Genomic DNA, 21,688 nt, shown 5'->3' on the forward strand with positions numbered 1-21,688 from the left:
GCAGAACGTACCAAAGTGTCAAAACCTCTGTCAGAGAATCACACAGTTCTACCAGCAGACACGCAGGTACTGACACCTGCCATGCGACACAGCGGGCCTGTCACAGGAGGAGCTTGGCCCCTGTTCGGCTGACCCAAGTGACAGGAGGAGCTCGGACCCTGTCCGGCTGACTTGGAAAGGGCCAGACCCAGAGCTGCGTCCACTGCTGCTACAATGAGGACAAAGAGCTCTCAGCGGGGGAGGGGGGAAGCTGCAGCCTTCCCTGCTTCTGATCACGGCGAGGGGCCCCAGGGAGCTCTGTAGAATTGTCTGGCAGATGCCAATCAGCCTGACATCACTAGAAAACCCAGAATTCTGCATACACAAGCATTTCCAGGAGTGCAGGACTTCTGGGTAGCATATGTGCATTCAACAAGAAAGAAACACAATTATTATTATTAAGAACACTTGGACAGCGCTTCCTGAGCCATTAAGTCACGGGTCCCCCAAGCCAGAAGCGTGGGGATCTTCCCAGCCCCTCACCCCTGCAGAAGGCCTGTTTGCAAGTTCTGATGACTGAGCCCACGCATAGTCAGCAGATGCGCCCCTCTGTACCCCACCTGGCCTCTCCAGACTATAGCTGCTGGCAGGTGTTCTACCTCAGACACCTCCTCAGGGCAGCCACCAGAAGGATTTTTCTAAGACACAAACTGGGCCAATTTCCCTCTCCTCACTGCCCACCTGTGCCTCACCCCAGCCCACAGCCACCAAGACCACACAGGCCTGGGATGGAGAAAGAACGTGGAGGACCCCAGACGCACTGGAAATCTGGCCTTTCCTTGGCACTTGCTGAAAAATGGGAGCAGCTGCGACCCCATCGGCTGCCTAACTGGAAAATCAGCAGGAATTGTCCTGTTCTGATTATAGAACCGACATTCAACATTGGAGAAACTTTTTAAGTATAAACGAGAGACCAAGAATCACACCAAATCTCAAAGATCAGAGGTGTTTATAGTGGCCATACGCCTTTGTATCTTTTCTTTTTCCTTTTTTAATTTTAGAGGTCTCACTATGTTGCCCAGGCTGGCCTGGGACTCCTGGGCTCAAGCGATCCTCCCGCCTTGGCTTTCTGAGGAGCTGGGACTACAGGCGTGCGCCACCACACCCGGCTCCATCTTTTCTATGCATATGTGTGTGTCTGGCGTAAGTGTGAGCATGCTGATTATGTAGTTTCATATCCAACTTTTGTCATTAAGCACTAACATTAAATGATTATGTAGTATAATGTGATTATAAAATGATTCTCCTGGTTGCTTACAAAGTATCTGCAAAGGGCCAGGCATGGTGACTCACGCCTGTAACCCCAACACTTTGGGAGGCTGAGGCAAGAGAATCACTTAGCCCAGCAGACCAGCCTGGGCAATATAGCAAGACCCTATCTCTACTAAAAAATTTTTTTTAAAAATTAGCTGGGCATGGTGGCGTGTGTCTGTAGTCCCAGCTACTCAGGAAGCTGAGGTGGGAGGATCCCTGGAGCCTGGGAGGTTGAGGCTACAATGAACCGTGATTGTGCCACTGCACTCCAGCCTGGCCAACAGAGCCAGACCCTGTCTCAAAAAACAAAGTCTCTGCAAAAGATAACTTAAATATTACAGAGCAACAGTCCCCAGCCGTTTTTGGCACCAGGGACCGTTTTCATGGAAGACAATTTCTGCACGGACCAGGCCGCGGGGCGGCAGGGGAAGTGATTTCAGGATGACCCAAGCGTGTGACATTTATTGCACACTTTATATCTATTATTGACATTGTAAAATATAATAACTCTACAATTCACCATAATGTAGAATCAGTGGGAGCCCTGAGCTTGTTTTCCTGCAACTAGACGATCCCATCTTAGGGTGATGGGAGACAGTGACAGATCATCAGGCATTAGAGACAGGAGAATCGCTTTGAACCTGCGAGGTGGACGTTGCAGTGAGACTCATAAAGGAGCGCGCAGCCTGGATCCCGCGCATGCGCAGTTCACAATAGGGCTCGCGCTCCTACGAGAATCTAAGGCCGCCGCTGATCTGACAGGAGGCGGAGCTCAGGCGGTGATGCGAGCAATGGGGAGTGGCCGTAAATACAGATGAAGCTTCTTCACTCGTTCACCCACCGCTCACCTCCTGCTGTACGGCCCAATTCCTAACAGGTCATGGACCGGTACCCCTGGGACCCCCGATACAGAGAAACGTCCATGTAATGTTGGCGGATTGAACACACACATCTACACAAGGCCACTAAATAAACTGATGCCACGGAATCACCTAAAGGCTCAGGAACTGGGTGCCCTGGGAGGCCAAGAAGTGTGGGGGGTGGGGGGGAGGAGCTAAAATAAGGTGGGTGAATGAAAATCTTTAAAAGAAGCGATCAGTCATGGAGACAGAAAATGAATAGAGATTCCAGCGGCTGGGGGCCGGGCTGGGGAGTTGGTATTTGATGGGGACGGAGTTTCCATGTGGGAAGATGAGAAAGTTCTGGAGACAGATGGTGGTGATGGTTGCACAATGCTGGGAAGGTAAGGGATGCCACTGAGTTGTATGCTTGGTTACACAATGGTTAAAATGTTAAATTTCATGTTATATAATATTTTACAATTTTTATAAAAGCAGCAGCAATCAGATCTTCTAATCCCATCTGCTACTCAGAGAAGCCTCCTCCTCTACTGTGAGAAAAGACCAAATACCCGACCAGGCTCTGCAGGGGGTAAAACAGAATGAGCGTGCTCGAGAGTCCCAAGGCATAGCTGGGCAGGGGGACCCCGTACTACGTGGAGGGCGATTAAGTGGGTGTATGAACAGAGACTGGGATTGCAACCTGGCACTTGCGGGGGGAAGACTTCTGCCCCTGGCTCATCGGCCGGCAGCTGACACCTCAGCGAAGCCCACGGTCAGCGGGTCCTCCGCAGAGTCGGGGAGATTCAGTCCCTGGCTGATAGGAGGGGACACCTAGCAGAATCTGCAGAAAGCAGTGCGAAAGGCAGACGGAAGCCATTCGGAATCAAACCACTGCAGGAAAAAGAAAGCATCACACTCTACAAAACCACACCCGCAAAGAGAAAAGGAGACACAGCCATGCAGGGAGAGCACTGCAAAAGTGGACACGAGGGAAGGGCTCTTGGATGCTGAAAGGAAAATGGTGTGAATTTTTAAAACCTAAACAAAAATAAGGTTGGAAAATAAGGCTGAGGAATATCTCATTGTTTAAAAAAGTAAGAGATGGAGAGATAGAATACAGGAGAAAAGATGTAAGAAGGCCAGATGCTGTGGCGCACACCTGTAATCCCAGCCCTTTGGAAGGCTGAGGCAGGAGGATCACTCGAACCAAGGAGGCTGAAGCTGCAGCGAGCTATAATCGCACCACTGCACCCCAGCCTGGGCCACACACTGAGATGCTGACTCAAAAGCAACAACAATGGTGGCTCACGCCTGTAATCCTAATAGTTTGGGAGGCCGAGGGTGGTGGATCATCTGAGGTCAGGAGTTCGAAACTAGCCTGGCCAACATGGCGAAAACCCTCTCTACTAAAAATATTAAAAAATTAGCTGGGCGTGGTGGTAGGCATCTGTCATTCCAGGTGTAATTCCAGCTACTTGGAAGGCTGAGGCAGGAGAATCGCTTGAATCCGGGAGACGGAGGTTGCAGTGAGCCAAGATTACGCCACTGCACTCCAGCCTGGGCAACAAGAGTGAAACTCTGTCTCAAAAAACAGCAACAATGACAACAAACCCAGAAACTGATTCTCTCTCTTCAAGATAAAATCTCGAGGGGTGGCTCTGTTCTGCGACTTCCGGCTTCTGGGGGCTCTGCATTCCTTGGCTTGTGGCTGCACCATGCCAGCCTCTGCCTGTGTTTGCAGGCAGCCTCCTGATCTTCTCACGTGTCTCTTAGAAGGACTTCTGTCATTGGCTTTAGGGCCCATCCAGGTAACCCAGGATGATCTCAAGAACCTTTACTTAATTACATCTGCGACGACTCTTTTCCTAGATAAGGTCACATTGGCAGGTTCGGGGATTAGGATATGGACTTACCTTTGGGGAGGGAAGTGAGTGTTCAGTCCACTCCCCAGGGGCAGACCAGGCATTGGATTCTGGAGGTGCTGCACTCGCCCGCCTACTAAACATCCCAGGGGGGATGTAAGTGGTATGTGGAGTGTGGGGAGGGATCAAAGCTGGAGATAATCAGCACATGACTGGCACCGAGGGCTGAGAGGCTGGGGACTGACGCTCAAGTCCGGTGCCCAGAAGACAGCCTGAGCCAGGGGCATGAGACTCACTGGGCGACTCTCAGGGTGGGTGCTGGGGAGCTAAGCAAACATGGGGTCTCAACAAGGTCGGCCTGAACCCACCACAGCCCCCGGTGCAAATTTCACCTCAGGGTCAGTCCCACCTTGAGGCAAGCACCGGCCTCTAGAATCTCCATGTTCACTGTGCTCTGTCCAAATTCTTGAGCCACAGAACCCACGAATATGATAAATGGCTGTTTTGGGTAGATGTGTTATGCAGCCATAGTAACTGGAACAGTCTTTTTTTTTTTTTCCTCTGATGAATCAGAAAGTCTTTCCTTACCATCTAGTTTCATAGTGTGAGCCTGGCTCAGATCCCACCTTGCCATTTGTGTTCCTTTTGCCCACAGGAAAAAGGCTCCAGGCTGCCCCTGCTCCCGACAGACGAGGACCCTAGCAGGTCCACAGCGTCCCCTCCTCGGCCAGCCCTGTTTCTTTTTCTTTCTTTTTTTTTTTTTTTGAGACAGAGTCTCGCTCTGTCACCCACGTTGGAATGCAGTGGTGCGATCTGGGCTCACTGCAACCTCCTCCGCCTCGTGGGTTCAAGCAATTCTCCTGCCTCAGCCTCCCAAATAAGCTGGATTACAGGCATACGCCACCACGCCAGGCTAATTTTATATTTTTAGTAGAGATGGGGTTTCACCATGTTGGCCAGGCTGGTCTCAAATTCCTGACCTCAGGTGATCCGCCCGTCTCAGCCTCCCACCGCACCCGGCCGGCCCTGTTTCCCTCTGTGGTCTGGAATACGGCGGTGTTTATCTTGAGTGTGGCTATATGTTTCCAAAACTCTTTCCATTTTCGCTGAGTCAGAGACGGGTCGGGGGGCACGTGCCTCTAAGCGTAAACTTGCAATGTCACCATGACCAGAAGGCCGCCCTCGTGGTGGGGACGGGAGGAGCCTGTGGCATTGGCATGGCACAGAATTGAGAACCCAGAAATGAACCCCTCCATTTATGCTCAAACAATATTTAACAAGATGCCAAGGCAATTCCATGAAGAAACAGGAGTCTTTCAACAATTGCTGGGACAACTGGAGATCCGCATGCAATAACAAACCAGCTAACCCAACCAACCTTTGGCCCTTGCCTTATACCAACACATACATGAAAATGAACTCAAGACGATCACAGACCTGAACATAAGAACTAAATCTGTACAATGTCTAAAAGAAAACATAGGAAAAACCTCTGTGATCTTAATTTAGGTAAAGAGATGTTAGACATGACACCAAAAGTACAGCCATAAAAGAAAAAAAAAATCGATAAACTGGACTTTATAAAATTAAAACTTTTGCACTTCCAAAGATAATATTAAGGAAATGAAAACAGAATCCAAAGACTGGGAGATAATATTTGCATATCATACATCTGATAAAAGACTTCCATCCAGGCTATATAAGTATTTTGTTTTTGTTTTTGAGACAGGGTCTCCCTCTGTTGCCCAGGCTGGAGTGCAGTGGCATGATCTGGGCTCACTACAACCTGTGCCTCCCAGGTTCAAGCGATTCTCCTGCCTCAGCCTCCTGAGTAGCTGGGATTACAGGTGCGCACCACCACACCCAGCTAATTTTTGTATTTTTAGTAGAGACGGGGTTTCACCATGTTGGCCAGGATGGTCTCGATCTCTTGACCTCGTGATCTGCCCACCTTGGCCTCCCAAAGTGCTGAGATTACAGGCATGAGCCACCATGCCCGGCCTAAAGATATCTTACATCTCAATAATAGGACATTTCAACTTATCTTAAAAATGAGCAAAAGATTTGAATAGAAATTTCACCAAAGGGCCAGGCACGGTAACTCACGCCTATAATCCCAGTATTTTGGGAGGCTGAGGCAGAAGGATGGCTTAAGCCCGGGAGTTCAAGACCAACCTGGGCAAAAAAGCAAGACTCTGTCTCTACGAAAATATATATAATAATAAAAGAGGCCAGGTGTGGTGGCTCACACCTGTAATCCCAGCACTTTGGGAGGCCAAGGTGGGCAAACTGCTTGAGCCCAGGAGTTTGAGATCAGCCTGGGCAACATGGCAAAACCTCATCTTTATTAAAAAAAAAAAAAAAAAAAAATTAGCCAGGTGTGGTGGCATGCGCCTGTAAGCTACTCGGGGAGGCTGAGGTTGGAGGATCCCTTGAGCCCGGGAGGTCGAGATTGTAGTGAGCTCTGTTTGCACCACTGCACTCCAGCCTGAGCTACAAAGACAGGCAAGAAAGAAAGAAGAAAAGAAAGAAAAGAAAAGAGAGAGAGAGAGAAAGAAAGAGAGAGAGAGAAGGAAGGAAGGAAGGAAGGAAGGAAGGAAGGAAGGAAGGAAGGAAGAGAGAGAGAGAGAAAGAAAAAAGAAAAAAAAATTTACCAAAGGAGATACTGAAATGTCCCATAAGCACATGAGAAAGGTGCTCAGCATCCTTAGTCTTTAAGAAAATACAAATTAAAAATACAGTCAGATCATAGTATATACCCACTAACATGGCGGTAATAGTAATCATAATCAGACAATACCAAATGTCGGCAAGAACAGAGACACTGGAACCCGCATACACAGCTGGTAGGAATGTAAAATGGTATAACCTCTCTGGAAAAGCTTGGTAGTTTCTTAAATAAATAAACTAACTTATTATCATATGACCCAGCAATTCCACTTCTAAGAATCTACCCAAGAAAAATGAAAATGCATGTTTTCACGGAAGGACTTGAACAATGAATATTCATAGCAGCCTCATGGGTCACAACAGCCAAAAAGCAGAGGCACTCTGAATATCCAGTAGATGAATGGATACACTAAATGGGTATATCCATATGGCCGGTCATTGTTTGACGATAAAAAGGGCTGAAACACTGATACATGCCACCACACGGGCGAACCTCAAAAGCATCAGGTGAAGTAAAAGAACTCGGATGCAAGGGGCTGGATACAGATGTTCCTCCACTTATGACGGGAATCCACAAAAATCCATGGGGAACTGAAAATATTGCAAATTGAAAATGCTTTCAAGACACCTGACCTCCTGGGCCTCATAGCTTAGCCTAGCCTACCCTACACATGCTCAGAACACTTACTGAGCACACTCATCTAACACAGAACCTATTTAAGACAGTGTTGAATTTCTCACGTCATTTACTGAATACTATACTGAGCGTGAACACAGCATGGCGGTTTCTACTGAATGCGTATCAGCCTTTGCACCATTGTAAAGTCAAAAAATCATCACGTCAAAACCACTGGGAGTTAGGGACAGTCTATATTTATATGAAGTTTCCAGAAAAGGTGAATTTATAGGGACAGAAAGCTGATTGGTGACTGCCTGGGCCTGAGGGCAGGAGCAGAGATTAACTGCAGACCAGCACCCAGCAGTAGGGACGGGTGGGGTTGGGTGGCCCAGCCCCATGTTTACTAACATCATCGAATCTGAATAGTACGCTTACAACGAGTGCATTCTATGGCATGACAATTACACCTGGATAAAGCTGCACAACAGAATAGCTCATTGGCAGCTGAGGGCCAGGGAGATCGTGAGCTGTGGCTTCAGTGGAGAAGGCCAGAAGTGAGGGAGCGAAGTAATTCATATCCCGGGGTAACAAAGAACTGGCCCCAGTCTGCCCACCCACACGAGAGGCTGCTTCCCCACTCCGCTTTTCCTGCAAGCAAAGAAGTTTCCAGACCAAATAAGGCTGCAGCTTTTGCTATGCTCCCAGCAGTGACCGCAATTCCTTTTAAGTGCCAGGGTTATAACGTGGGCCTAAAACCTCCCAAAGCAGTGCAGTGCCCATCAGCCCACTCCGGGATCCCTCTGGGCAGCTCCAAAGAAACCAAGGTAAACAGAGCAGGCCTGCCCAAGGCCCGCCTTTGGCCCACTCAGCACAGGGCGGGGACGAGCTGTGTTGGGTGCAAGGAAGCCAGGCAGAGCTGCACCGGGGGACCCGCGACCTCCACCAGCAGCCAACCGGCGGGCTCGTGGGGCCTGGGCGCTCTCGCCTCTGTCTCTGGTAGGAAAGGCCATTTGCTGCACCCCTTCTACGGGCGGCACGTGCCGTCTCGTTCCTCTCCACTGCTGCTTTGCCAGATGACGAGGACGGCAGCACATTTATTAGGCGCCAGGCGCCGTGCCCAAGGCCTTGTGTGTTTGATCATTTCATCTTCACAGCTGCCCTGAGACAGGTCGTTACTTCCCCATTTTACAGAGGAGGAAACTGAGGCCCCAAGGCATGCAGCACATCCCAAGTAAACTCAGGAGCGAAGCCCAAGGCAGGCAGGGGCTCCCGCCTGTGCCCACTGCCCTGCCTGGCACCCCCAGAAAGGAGCACACGGCAGGGCTGCCTCAGGGGAGCTGCACAGGTGGAGGTGGGCAGTTCCCCTTGGAAGGGAGTCCTCCTCTGGGTGGTTCCGGCCCAGCTGGGCTACAGCCTGCAGCTACCGTCAGCAAGACCGTACTCCGCTGGCCAGGGAGACGTTTGGCTCGGGATATTTTTTTCTTTTTTTGGGTTACCCTGTCCAGGCCAAACTGTAGGGTACTTTTCAAACAACCAGCTACAAATATTTTCCTAACAAGGTCTCTCTGGGATGAAAAATGGAAACTTTTTGTTTTGCAACCTTGGGTTCTGGCATTTGAACAATGCATCACCAAGGGCTGTGGTGGTCAGCGGTGGAGGGGAGAAGGCTCTATGTGGGGGGCTGGGGGGCATAGCCAGGGAGACCACGAACCCGGACCCAGGCCCTGCAAAGGCGTGATGCTGCACACCTCATTTCTTCCACTTCTCAGCACAGCTGGCGCGGCAGCAACTGTTTCCGTCCCACCTCACAGATGACAAACAGGCTCAGTGAGGGGAGGCAACTTGCTGAGGCCACACCTCAGGGGATGGTGGTGCTGGCTGGCGTTCAGACTCAGGTCCCTCCAATTCCAGAGGTTTCCACCCTGCACCCACCCCACCCACCACTGGCGCTGGCTGCCTTCCTCTACTTCAAGCTCCTCCTGGTGGGACGGTCCACAGAACACCTGGATAAAGGTACAGGCCTTCTCTAACGAGTGGGGCAACACTAATTCCGCACTGCCTCCATGCTGGGAGGGGTATACCCGATAAGATATACAGATGTGGGCATGACTGGGTCAGCAAAGATTCTTTGGCAGCAAGTGACAAAAACCCAAGGCAGATTTCTTCAGCTAAAAAAGAGAATTTACTAGTTCAGGACACCAGGAAGAATGGGGTGGAGGTCAGGCACGGCTACATCTAGGTGGTCTAACACTGTCATCAGGTCACTCTTCCACCCCCATTTTTGGATCTGTTTCTCTTTGGCCTCCTTCTTACCTGCAGACAGGCAACCTAGGAGGCAGGGAATGCGGCTGTCGGCTGTCTCCCACAGAAAGAGCCAACATCTTTCGGCATCCGTGTCAACCCCGGGGCAGGGGTCTGATCAGCTGTTTGGATTCTGGGAAGTCAGGGAGCTTAAGCAGGCACCCCCACCCCCGCCCCCGCCCCCACAGGAAGAACACCTGTCCCCGTGTGCTGTGTCAACCGAGATGCTTCCAATGATGCCCTCATCCTCCATAAGCATCATTACACGCACGCCTCCCACAGCCACGGGTCCTCTAGGAGCGTGAGAACTGCAGCCTCCTGTGCGTGGTGCTCAGCCTGCCTGCAGGAGCGGCACTCTACGCTTCCGGAAGCAACCAGATGAACTCTACCGCACTTGATACAAAATGCAGTAGAGTCCTGGTCCCCTTCCCAAACAATTCAGTCCAAAAGCCACTTGACGGGAGCAGGCAAGGCAGGCGTCCAGGACAGGGGGGAGGAGGAGGGGCCCTAGTGGCCCAGGGTGGGGCATCAGCCCGGGTAGGAGGGGAGAGTGGCCCAGGACCAGCAAGAACAGGGCAGTCGAAGCATGCAGGCCTGGCTTGAGGACACACTAGCCGAATGCACTGCATAAGTGGCCTCTGGGGGACAGTCACCCTAGGTGCAGGTCGGGGAAGCTCAACCTCACTCAGAACCATCGGGGACATAAAAGGACATGAATGGGATTTACAGAAAGAGGAGCCTGCACTGGAAGAGTCTGCCGCAGGGAGGTCAGAGGGAGACAGGGCTTGAGAGACGCGGCAGGGAGGGCACAGCAGCCGAGCAAAACAGGCAAAGGGTGCGCCCCTTAGACCCGCAGCAGACACACTGGGACAACATTTTCATTGAATGTTTGAATAATTTATATCTCTCTGAAACAAAACCCTGAGGCTAAGGTACATCGTCTGAGGTTCTCTTAAATAGAAGAGTTGGTACAGGGCACCGGGGAAGGCCGGGAGGCTCTGGATCCGTAAGTGCTGATGGTGCTGAGGCTGTGGGACAGCCGGCTCACCTGGTCTCCATGGCGAGGCGCAGCAAGGAGGGGCTGGCACAGGCCAGGCGCCCTTATAAGCCAGAGAGGTACACAGGCCAGAAAGAGGTGACCCCCAGACTCACAGGAGCCCTGTGGTGAGGGGGCGGGGGAACGCTGCAATCACCAGCGAACGGCGGACGGAAGGAAAGTGGCCCCAGCCTCTGGCTGCACCGGGACGTGGGGACGTGCAAGCCAAACGCTGCTCCCTGCTCCCCGCCTGAGCGCCATTCGCAGAGTCCTATTTCCTGTTTCCTCTCAGCACCCTCATCCTAATGGGCTGAGCTGGCAAGTACCAGACACTGGAGGAGTGACTTCAATAGTTTGAGGCCCTGGATATTCTCCAAGGGACTGGAACCTTCCCCAGGATCCAGATGCTGGGATGTGGGTTCTGATGGGGAGTGAGGGGAAGGGATGGGGAGTGAGGGGAAGGGACGGGGAGTGAGGGGAAGGGACGGGGAGTGAGGGGAAGGGACGTGCATTTCCTGAGCCCCACCTGCACGAGCACTGCTGTCCCCCAGGTGCTTTTCTCCACATTTTGACATTGGAAAAGCTCATCCCAGGGTCCAAAAACCCAAGCTTCCCCCACAGGCCCCTCCGCTCCTCCTCCCTGGTGTAGGTAGAGCGTGGTCTGGTGGCGCCCTGGGCTGGCATGGAGAGAGCTCCACAGGGCCTGCGAGGATGTGGCCGGTCACGTCCCCCTCTCCTTCCTCCGGCTGGTCCTCTGGTTGCTGAGCTCGCTCAGCTTCTTATCCAGCCTCCTCTGCAGCTGGGCCCTCTTGGCTGGGTCCAGGGATCTATCCTTGGTCCCGCTGCCGGCATAGAGGATCCCTTCCCGGCTGATTCTCTGCCGGGCATGGGCGCGAGCCCTCTCACCACAGCCATGGATCTGGGGAGGACACAAGAATCAGTGCTGAGCTCACCGGGACAAGGAGACAGACCCTGCAGCTCTGCCCATCAAAGAGGTGGGGGGCCACAGGCTCCCCAACAGAGAAGACCACTCCTCCTGCCATGTCAATCCTTCACCCTGCAGGCTGCTTGGTGGGAGGGCAGCAGGGTGGTCTGTACCCTGGTGTGGCGGGAGCTCCCGAGTGTGCACACAGGAAATGGCACCACCCTGACTGACCACACAGTCCCTGCAGCCACTTCCCGCTGCCTCCCAGCCTCCGCCTACCTAATCCACACTGCAGCCAAGACCAGTGACATCACAGCCCTGCTGACACCCTCCAGGGTACCCCACTGCCTTCAGATCAGGCCTGACGCCTCCAGGCAGCTTGCCAGACCTTGCCCAGCTGCGACTCCAGCCATCCTGCCTTACACGCTACTCCCAACTCCCTGACTGTGCCTGAGGCCTTATGCATTTATGCATGTTATAAGAGTGGATAGCCTGCTTGCCTACCCGCCATTGGCCCTGTTCTCCCCAGCCCAGATCCTACCTTCTGGACCACAGGTCTCAGCCCCAGTGTCACTTCCTCCAGGAAGCCCACCCTGACTGCTGCATCTGGGTGGGTGTCCCTGCTGCCATCTTGGCCCTGGGTTTCCTTCTTTGGAGCACTCAATACCTGGTACTGTATACTGGTCACTTACTGAGATCCCCCACCAGGCCCAGCATCCTCCAGGGTAGAGACAAGGCTGGTTCAGACCTCAGCTTCCCACAGGAGCCCACACCTGGTCCCGGGGGTTCTCATCGACCCAGGCTCAGAATGAACGACACAGCAGCCAGGCCATGGCCAGCTCAGACCACAGGCTGGAGGCTTTGCCTCCCACCTCCCCTATGCCAAACAGACCAGATTAGACCACTGGCAGAACCCAGGGACACTGGGACAAAATTCCCTCTGCCAAGAATTCCCAATAACGTGGCTGCAGCTCAGCAAATAAGGCATTTTGTTTGCTTATGCCCTGATGTGCTCAAAACAGACCATGAGTCAGTGTCTGATTTCTGTTTCCGAAGGTATCTGGAGCTCGTTAATGAGCTAATTGTTCCAACTGGAACAAGTCTGCCCAGGGTCTGCTTCCTGGAGACGCACCCCACCACCCCTCCCCACTGTCTGAATCCAGGAGCGGAGGCTGACATACCTCGGGCAGGTGGTGGCTGAGGCAGTAGCGGCGGCTGCAGAGCTGGCAGAACTGGCCCAGGGCTGTGACGCTGGCTGTGCACTTGGCAAAGCCACAGGTGTTATCAGCCTTAATGGCGGCAGAAACCAGGGCCTCAAAGTCCTCCTCTGTGGGCAGATCTATGGCCGGATGTCCTGAAGAAGACCCATGTCACTCAGGCAAACGGAAAGACAACAATGCCACACCTGGCCCCTCGTTTAAGGTTTCAAAAGCAATTCACGGCTGCGCACAGTGGCTCACACCTGTAACCCCAGCATTTTGGGAGGCCGAGGTAGGAGGACTGCTTGAGGCCAGGAGTTCAAAACCAGCCTGGGCAACATAGAGACATAGTGAGACCCCGTCTCTATTAATTCCAAAAAAAAATTAAAAAGCAGCTCACGTGTCTTCCCTCTGCCACCCTGTGGGTGCCTGGGGGCAAGGGTGGCACCAGTCCTGTCCTCCGGCACAAAGCGCGGTATACAGTAGCTGCTCAGGAAGGGTTTGGAGTGAATTCCTCTGGAGCCCCAGGCTCTGGGAGGCCCCTTTCAAAGCCATACATGTGCTAGTGGAGCTTCGCTTCAGGAATTCAATGAATCAATGCAAGCTGGAACTCCTGCATGGTCGTGCTGAGGAAAATGGCGGCAGCAGGAGTTCCCCAAGACCGACCAGGTCTACAAGCTCGGCCGGCATATGCCTGGCCAACTCCCAGTGCATGCCTGGCCAGCTCCTGTGGGGTGGGCACAATGCAGGATGCGGCAAACGGAGCAGTGTCCACCCAGGGACTCCGCACAGCCAATGGGCAAGAATGGTTTTGCGCTCAGCCAGCTCCTGTGGTTCTGAGCATTTTGCCCAGGACGACTTCCAGGCAAAGTGCACCCCGTCACTGTGCAAGACTCCCACCCTCCAGGACCACCGTGGCACGGGAGCCCGTGACTGCTCCGTTCCCAAGGGGCTCCAGGGAGCCGTCCACGTCTGCTCTTCCAGGCCCCGCCCGCTGCCGTAAACATGCTCTGAGCGCTGCCTACTTGCCGAGTCCCACACAGGCTCCGGGACAAGAAGGTGCCTGTGACCTGATCGCCGACCTAGGGGAGCCCAGACGGAGCTGGGAGTGGCATGACTGAAAATAAAGCTAAAATGACACAAGCATGGTGCCACCCGGAGGAAGCCCTTCCTTCTGTTGATGGTGGCAGGCGGGTTCCAAGTGGGGCCAGCACCCCAGTGAGGGGACACTGCCCCATGTTCTTGTTAGTTGACTTACCTTTGGTTTCTTTTTTCTTTTTCTTGTCTGGAAGTTTCTGCTGCCCTGAGGCCTGCTGCTCCTTGCTGGCGGGCTGCCCCTGCGCACTCCTGACCCTCTGCAGTCTCAGATCAGGCTGGTCTGGGCCACGCTGCTCTCTGGGAGGCTGCTCCGTCCGCGCAGGGCTGGGGGGCACTGGCTGGAGAGGGGCTGGGCCACCGGTCCCTGCTGGGGGTGCCGGGGCTGCTGGGGGTGGCGGGGCCGGCGGGGCCCTCTTGCTCACGGTGATGAACCTCCCCTTCCCTTCCCCGGAACTGTCGTGCCTCAGCCCGAGCTCCTCGGCTATCTGGTGGACCCGCAGCCTGTCGTGGGAACTGAGGGAAGGCGGAAACTCCAACTGCGTCTTATCACTGGCCATGAACTCTGCGATCGTGGCCCGGAAGCGGTCCACGCCGTCTTGGCTCTCCACTCCCTCCAGGCTGCCTCTGTTGAGGCTGGGCTGAGATGGGGCTTCAGCAGCCAGAGACTTTCCAGCCGGCTTCTTCCGGCCTTGTCTGGCAGCTGCTGCAGACTCCCGGCCTCCCTCCTGCCGCTGGCTTCCAGTCCTGGTGGATGTAGCAGGGCCCTGGGGCTTTGTGGCAGCATGGCTGGGACCCTGGGAGCTCTCATGGGAATAGTTTTCTGGGACAATATCATCAAGATACTCAAAAGCTGTGCGTACTTCCCCATGCTGTGTGAAATACTCCACCAGGGTCTTCAAAAATGCATGGTTGTTGACAGTACGGGAGTCACAGATGACCGCCACATGGCGCCGGGCGCGGGTGACAGCCACGTTGATCCTCCGGTCCTCAGCAAGAAAACCAACTTCACCTACAAAAGGCCAGAGGGGAGTGAAAAGCAGGTTTCAGACTAAGAAACAAAGTCAGGCTCCTATGCCCTTATCAGTAACCACCACCAGAAGTGTGGTCCCCTGCACGTGGCCCACCATCTACACAGCTGCCCAGCCACGCATGGCACCGTGATACCACATCTCCCCTGGCATGTGGCTGCCACAGCTGACTGAGTAGGGCTCTGGGGAACCCGATTGGGTTCTGTCGCTCCTTTCCTTCCATCTAAGCCCAGCCTCAGGGACTGTCTGGGGTGTGGCTGCAGGTGGCACCCGGGAGAAAGCACAAGAAACCTTCCAGCACCTTCCCCGCTTTCCCCCATGGCTTCTAGGCAGGCTTCATCTGCTTTCTGCCTTCTGAGAACGTCTCACAAAGCCCATTCACTAAACCTGCTTCTGGGAACAACTCTCGTCCCGAATGGAAAGCCCACAAACCACAGCAGCACAGAACCACAGGCACGACCACTACGCCCCGCGGCTCTGTGCACAGAGGCTAAAGGCCAGCTCTGGGCTGGAGGGGCTCCACCTCCTCAGCAGGGTGAACCGGTCATTCCCAGTTCACCCAGCGCCCCCAGCTGCCACCCCAGCCACCTGCTCCATGACAGCACCCTCACGCCTCTGAGCCTCCGCAGACTCTCTTGCCTATGCTTTGCCTGATGTGAGCTTACTGCGGACAGAAGCTGCACCGTGAGGACACTGGCAGAAACCAGTGTGGCACCCAGCAGACACCTAATACGCCCCTGAATTAATAAATTCACTTCTGTGCTGTCCCCAAAGGACTCTGGCGAGGGCTCCGTACCTTTCCTGTTGGACCTGACGAAGGACAGTATCACGGCCTCCTTCTCTCGGCCTTGGAAGCCATCGACGGACTTGATTTCAAGCTCAGGGTGCCTGTGCGCGAGGCTCTGTCTGAGCAGGTCCACCTGAAACAGCAGCCAGGCTGTGGCTTCCTCACCCCCATGCCAGCTCGGCAAGACCCTGCCCTTCAGCTCAGCAGAGGGACTGGTGCCGCCCAACAGCCAGGACCTGGGGAGGGGAGCCTGCAGGAGCCCCACGGGGAAAAGCTGCCCGTCCGCCCTCCTCACGGGCACGCGTGACGCCAACACGACACCCTGCCCCTGGCGCTTTATCATTTCTTTCAGCTCATGACAGCCGCCAGCCTCAGACAGCGCTGTGTGTGATGCCCGCACACCAGGAAGGGGTGATGGCCACTTCCACACACCCTCCCCACACTCCCGCAGGTGCGTTTTTCCTGCCGGATGAGACGCGCATGGGAACACGGCCTGAGCCAGACCGACAAGGCTCGAGGCTGAGGCCCCTGAGGGAGACGCCAGGAAAGGACAGGGTGTTCTGCAGGGCTGCCTGCGGAACGGCTGTGTCGGCCCGAGGCTGCTGCGGTCACCCGGGAAGTCTGGCCAGAGCACAAGCCAGTGCAGAAGGCTGGGGCGCTGGGCGGGGCGGGGCGCTGGGCGGGGCGGGGCGGCTGGGGCGCTGGGCGGGGCGGGGCGGCGGGGGCGCTGGGCGGGGCGGGGCGGCGGGGGCGCTGGGCGGGGCGGGGTGGGGCGGGGCAGGGTGGGGCGGGGCGGGCAGACGAACACGCAGAACGGCCCCTGACGACATCATGTGGGTCCTGGATCCAGTCACAATAAGGTCGGCCCTACCCCTGAACCTTTCAGCCACCACAGCCAGCAAATCACCCTTTTCCTTTCAGCCTCTAGGTTGTGTGAGCCCCAGCTGCTCTGCAGAGGGACAAAAGGAGCCCCTCGCACCTGGAGGTTGTATGGCGAGACCACGGCAACGTCACGGGCTGGAACACCAGCGTCCACCAGAGCCTGGATGTGCAAACTGACGAGGCGGACTTCGCCTGGAGGGAAAGAAAAAACGGTCGAGGCAGCACAGGGTCGCCCCGAGCGGGCATCCATCACCAACACATGTTTCGGGCACGTTTCTGTCTATCATGGCCAGCTGATTCTCCACTGTGCCTCAGGTGGCTTCCTGGGAGCTAAACATCTGTGTCCCAGGGCCCCAGGACCAGCCATGCCCAGCTAACTTGATTTCACATCAGCAATGAAGGCCTTCTGACTCCTATGGCCATGCATCCTGTTCAACATGGAACTGGGGAGATGGTGGTGTCAGCTGAGCAATGCCAGTTCCCATGGCCAGACCAGCCAGGCAGAGCTGGGCCACCATTCAGGAGAAGGCCATGAAATGCTGCCAGGCCCATCTCACCCAGTAGCGGGCTGCTCACCCTGGAGAACACAAAGCTGCTCAGCCTCCTGGAGTGTGGGGCTCTAAACCTTCCACCGCCATCAGCAACTGCTCTCAGCTCCTCCCGGAATTAGGCAATTAAAATGCCTTTAATTTTTAAAGAGCTCGAGGAATGTTTAAACAAAAAAGCTGGCCGTCTGCAAGCAAGCTCACCAGGGTTCCCTTTCGACTGTTCGTCCTCTTCCTCCAGCTCAAACAGCCCGCAGCCGGCGGTGTCCACCAGGAGCAGGGGCACACCCGTCTCTTCTGTGGCAGCCACGCCTGGGAGGTCCCTGGCACACAGGTAGAGAGGGAGCACATCAGGGGGGCCACAGGGCAGCACTGAGGCCCCACCCAACAGAACCGACCCCTCCCACAAGGACAAGGCTTAGGCGGGGGAGGACAATGAGCACATCAGGACATCAGATGGGAGCCAGTGGGCCTGACCCAGCTCTCCAGGGCAAGGCCACCTTCTCTTCCAAAAAGCTAGCCTCAGAGTCGACTTTCACGCAGAAAGCTTCACTTTAGCTTGCTGTGTAGAAACAGGTGACGCAGAGGATTAGCCAGGGCAAAAGGATGGGGCGGGGGGTGGGGCCGAGCTACTCACCTCAGCAGGTGCCCCGCCACAGAAGGGTGGGCCGTGAGCTGCCCGTGGTACATGGTGTCAGAGGCCCAGCGCATGATGGCCTGGTGCATGCGGTACTGCACCGTCAGCGTCCGCACCACCCTCGCGCCATACTCCTCGGCCAGGCGCTCCATCAGGCTGAGCGACAGTCCAGCCAGCGCGGCCCTGCGCCCAGGAGGGAGAAACGGGGAAGGCAGGCCTGAGCCCGAGTCCAGGTCTGAACCACGGCAAGTGAGGAGGACAGGCCCCAAACCTCAGGACCCAACTCTCCCCTGGGTTCCAACCCAGAAGTTACCAAGGGGCGGGGTTGGCTGAATCATGGCCCAAAGGCACCTACATCCAATTGCCAAGGCCTGGGAATGTTCCCTCATAGGACAACAGGGACGCTGCAGCTGAGCTGAAGTTAAGGATCCTGGGATGGGGAGGCAACTCTGGATGACCCCGGTGATAACCCAAGGGTCTTAGAAGAGGGGCATAGGAGGGTCAGAGTCAGAGAAGACCACTGAGGGGAGACATTTGAGGACGCAACACTGCTGGCTTCATAGAGGAAAGGGCGACAAGTCAGGCAGTGGCCTCTAGGAGCTGGAAAAGACCAGGAGATGGGTTTTCCCCTGGACCCTCCAGAAGAAGCAACCCCACCCGCACCTCGATTTTAACCCGGGGAGACTGATGGTGGACATCTGACCCCCAGATTGATGTTTCTGGAGGTCAGAAAATCTGTTGTCAGCCACTAAGCTTGTGGTCATTTGTCACAGCCACAGTAGGGAACGAACACACTCCAGCATGCTCCCGCGGTCGGCAGTCCACTCCCAGCAGGGACAGCTGCAGCGGCTGAGCACTGCCCAGGCGCCAGGCACTGCTGGGTGCGCCAGATGGGGATTCACTCCCTTCCTCCTTGTAACAACCTCATGAGGTGGCTGCTGTTATGACTCCCCTGTTACACGTAAGAAGGGTGAGACAGAGAGGGAGGCCGCCAACCCACAGCTGCCCCACTAGTGAGCTGCAGAGCCAGGACCTGCCCGGGCCGCCTGGTGCCAGAGCCCACCCTCTGTACCACTACAGCCCACCAACCCCACCAAAACCCTGGGGCAGTGCCACCCCCACTTCAGAGACCTTCCCGCTGGAAACTTACAAGACCTCTGTGATTAACCTATTTTTAATTCCAACAAAGTGAGAACAGCACACGATCATCAGTACCGACCGCAAATCCAAAACCCCCAGTACAACGCCACCCAACGTGCTCCCCCAAACCATCCCACTCTCTCCAGGGAACGCCACCCAACGTCTCCCCCAAACCATCCTACTCTCTCCAGGGAACGCCACCCAACGTCTCCCCAAAACCATCTTACTCTCACCAGGGAACGTCACCCAGCGTCTCCCCAAAACCATCTTACTCTCACCAGGGAACGTCACCCAACGTCTCCCCAAAACCATCTTACTCTCACCAGGGAACGTCACCCAACGTCTCCCCCAAAACCATCTTACTCTCACCAGGGAACGCCACCCAACGTCTCCCCAAAACCATCCCACTCTCTCCAGGGAACGCCACCCAACGTCTCCCCCAAAACCATCCCACTCTCTCCAGGGAACGCCACCCAACGTCCCCCCAAAACCATCCCACTCTCTCCAGGGAACGCCACCCAACGTATTCCCCAAAACCATCTTACTCTCTCCAGGGAACGCCACCCAACGTCTCCCCCAAAACCATCTTACTCTCTCCAGGGAACGTCACCCAACGTCTCCCCCAAAACCATCTTACTCTCTCCAGGGAACGTCACCCAACGTCTCCCCCAAAACCATCTTACTCTCTCCAGGGAACGTCACCCAACGTCTCCCCCAAAACCATCTTACTCTCTCCAGGGAACGTCACCCAACGTCTCCCCCAAAACCATCTTACTCTCTCCAGGGAACGTCACCCAACGTCTCCCTAAAACCATCCCACTCTCTCCAGGGAACGTCACCCAACGTCTCCCCAAAACCATCCCACTCTCACCAGGGAACGCCACCCAACGTCTCCCCCAAAACCATCTTACTCTCTCCAGGGAACGTCACCCAACGTCTCCCCAAAACCATCTTACTCTCTCCAGGGAACGCCACCCAACGTCTCCCCAAAACCATCTTACTCTCTCCAGGGAACGCCACCCAACGTCTCCCCAAAACCATCCCACTCTCACCAGGGAACGCCACCCAACGTCTCCCCCAAAACCATCTTACTCTCTCCAGGGAACGCCACCCAACGTCTCCCCAAAACCATCTTACTCTCTCCAGGGAACGCCACCCAACGTCTCCCCAAAACCATCTTACTCTCTCCAGGGAACGTCACCCAACGTCTCCCCAAAACCATCTTACTCTCTCCAGGGAACGTCACCCAACGTCTCCCCCAAAACCATCTTACTCTCACCAGGGAACGCCACCCAACGTCTCCCCAAAACCATCTTACTCTCTCCAGGGAACGTCACCCAACGTCTCCCCAAAACCATCTTACTCTCTCCAGGGAACGCCACCCAACGTCTCCCCAAAACCATCTTACTCTCTCCAGGGAACGCCACCCAACGTCTCCCCCAAAACCATCTTATTCTCACCAGGGAACGCCACCCAACGTCTCCCCAAAACCATCCCACTCTCTCCAGGGAACGCCACCCAACGTCTCCCCAAAACCATCCCACTCTCTCCAGGGAACGTCACCCAACGTCTCCCCAAAACCATCTTACTCTCTCCAGGGAACGCCACCCAGTGTATTCCCCCAAAACCATCTTACTCTCACCAGGGAACGTCACCCAACGTCTCCCCAAAACCATCTTACTCTCTCCAGGGAACGCCACCCAACGTATTCCCCAAAACCATCTTACTCTCTCCAGGGAACGCCACCCAACGTATTCCCCCAAAACCATCTTACTCTCTCCAGGGAACGCCACCCAATGTATTCCCCCAAAACCATCTTACTCTCTCCAGGCACACAACGGGGTCCCTGCCCAAGGGCATAGTTCCAAACTTCCTCCACCCAAAGGCTTTCCCCAGGACGAAGACCTCCTTTAAGGACATCTCGAGAACCTCTCCTTGGAAGAAGCCACTGAATAAGTGTCCTCCCACGCCTGTCCTCCCTGCTCCTAGGGAGGTTCTGATGGCAGTGGCTGTTGCCATCATGCCGGCGCAGCAGGGAACCCTGGCTGTGGCTGCACACTCCATGGAGCCAGTGGGAGCCCCGCCCCTTCTGAGATGGAGAGGTCACTGCAGCCCAGACAGCCCAGACCCAGGCCTCCTGCTCCAGGAGGGCGGGGCTACAGCTGCCCAAACTGCAGCAGCTGTGGATCTGAGCCTTCCCATGCTCTTAGGGGAGCCGGGAACAGGCAGGATCTGCCCTCCCGGGTGCAGCTGCAGCTGCCAGACCTGTGGCTGCAGACCTGGGCTTCCTGCTCCACGAAGCAGGCAGGAGCCGGGAACAAGTGGGAGCCCGGCCTCTTCTGAGGTGGTGGGGCGGGAGCTCCTGGGTGCAGCTGTAGCTGCCCTCCCACTCTGCAGCCCGTACTCTCAGGTGCCCCAGGAAGGACAACCCCCCACCATCCTTGAAGGCTCACGGGTGTCTGCTTCCACTGCCTGGCCTCTCTCGGCTCCCAGCACCCACTCCGACCTCAGAGTGGGATTGTGGCCAAGTCCCGGGGCCATGAGTGGCAGCAGGAGGCAGACAAGAGTCCTGGGTGGAAGAGGACGGTGGAAGGCCAGGGAGGGCCTGGGGGCTGAGCTGCCAGTCCTGTGGACCAGAGTGAGAACTCATGGTGACTCTTCCAGGCCCGCCCATGGCCACCCGAGGACCAATTGGCATGTACTTCCTTCCCTCTGAGGTCCATAAAAGCCCTAGGCTCAGTCAGAGAAGGCGAGAGGACGGCCAGAGGACAGAGAGGGCAGAGAGACAACAACAGGGCACAGAGGAGCAGAGACCTGCAGAGAT

General features: G+C 55.3%; 1 protein-coding gene across 4 annotated transcripts in view; it reads right to left on the bottom strand.

The window, feature by feature from the left end:
* Positions 1 to 10,462: 10,462 nt before the first annotated feature.
* The window catches only part of IGHMBP2 (immunoglobulin mu DNA binding protein 2), a 36,838-nt gene continuing 25,612 nt past the window's right edge, over positions 10,463 to 21,688 (bottom strand). The window contains exons 9-16 of one of the 4 annotated variants that reach the window (XR_013403432.1): positions 17,725 to 17,907; positions 17,292 to 17,410; positions 16,640 to 16,734; positions 15,670 to 15,793; positions 14,006 to 14,854; positions 12,730 to 12,902; positions 11,197 to 11,542; positions 10,463 to 11,138 (exon numbers count right to left, since the gene is read on the bottom strand). Coding sequence is in view for 1 of the 4 variants with exons in the window: in XM_015113472.3 (XP_014968958.3) it covers positions 11,345 to 11,542; positions 12,730 to 12,902; positions 14,006 to 14,854; positions 15,670 to 15,793; positions 16,640 to 16,734; positions 17,292 to 17,410; positions 17,725 to 17,907 (1,741 nt within the window). In the remaining 3 variants the exon portion in view is untranslated. Of the gene's footprint in view, positions 11,543 to 12,729; positions 12,903 to 14,005; positions 14,855 to 15,669; positions 15,794 to 16,639; positions 16,735 to 17,291; positions 17,411 to 17,724; positions 17,908 to 21,688 lie in introns of all 4 variants that reach the window. The other 3 variants (XR_013403433.1, XR_013403434.1, XM_015113472.3) reach the window with 3 other exon arrangements.

Source organism: Macaca mulatta, chromosome 14 (genome assembly GCF_049350105.2).
Source record: "Macaca mulatta isolate MMU2019108-1 chromosome 14, T2T-MMU8v2.0, whole genome shotgun sequence".
In the NCBI taxonomy this organism is placed as follows: domain Eukaryota; kingdom Metazoa; phylum Chordata; class Mammalia; order Primates; family Cercopithecidae; genus Macaca; species Macaca mulatta.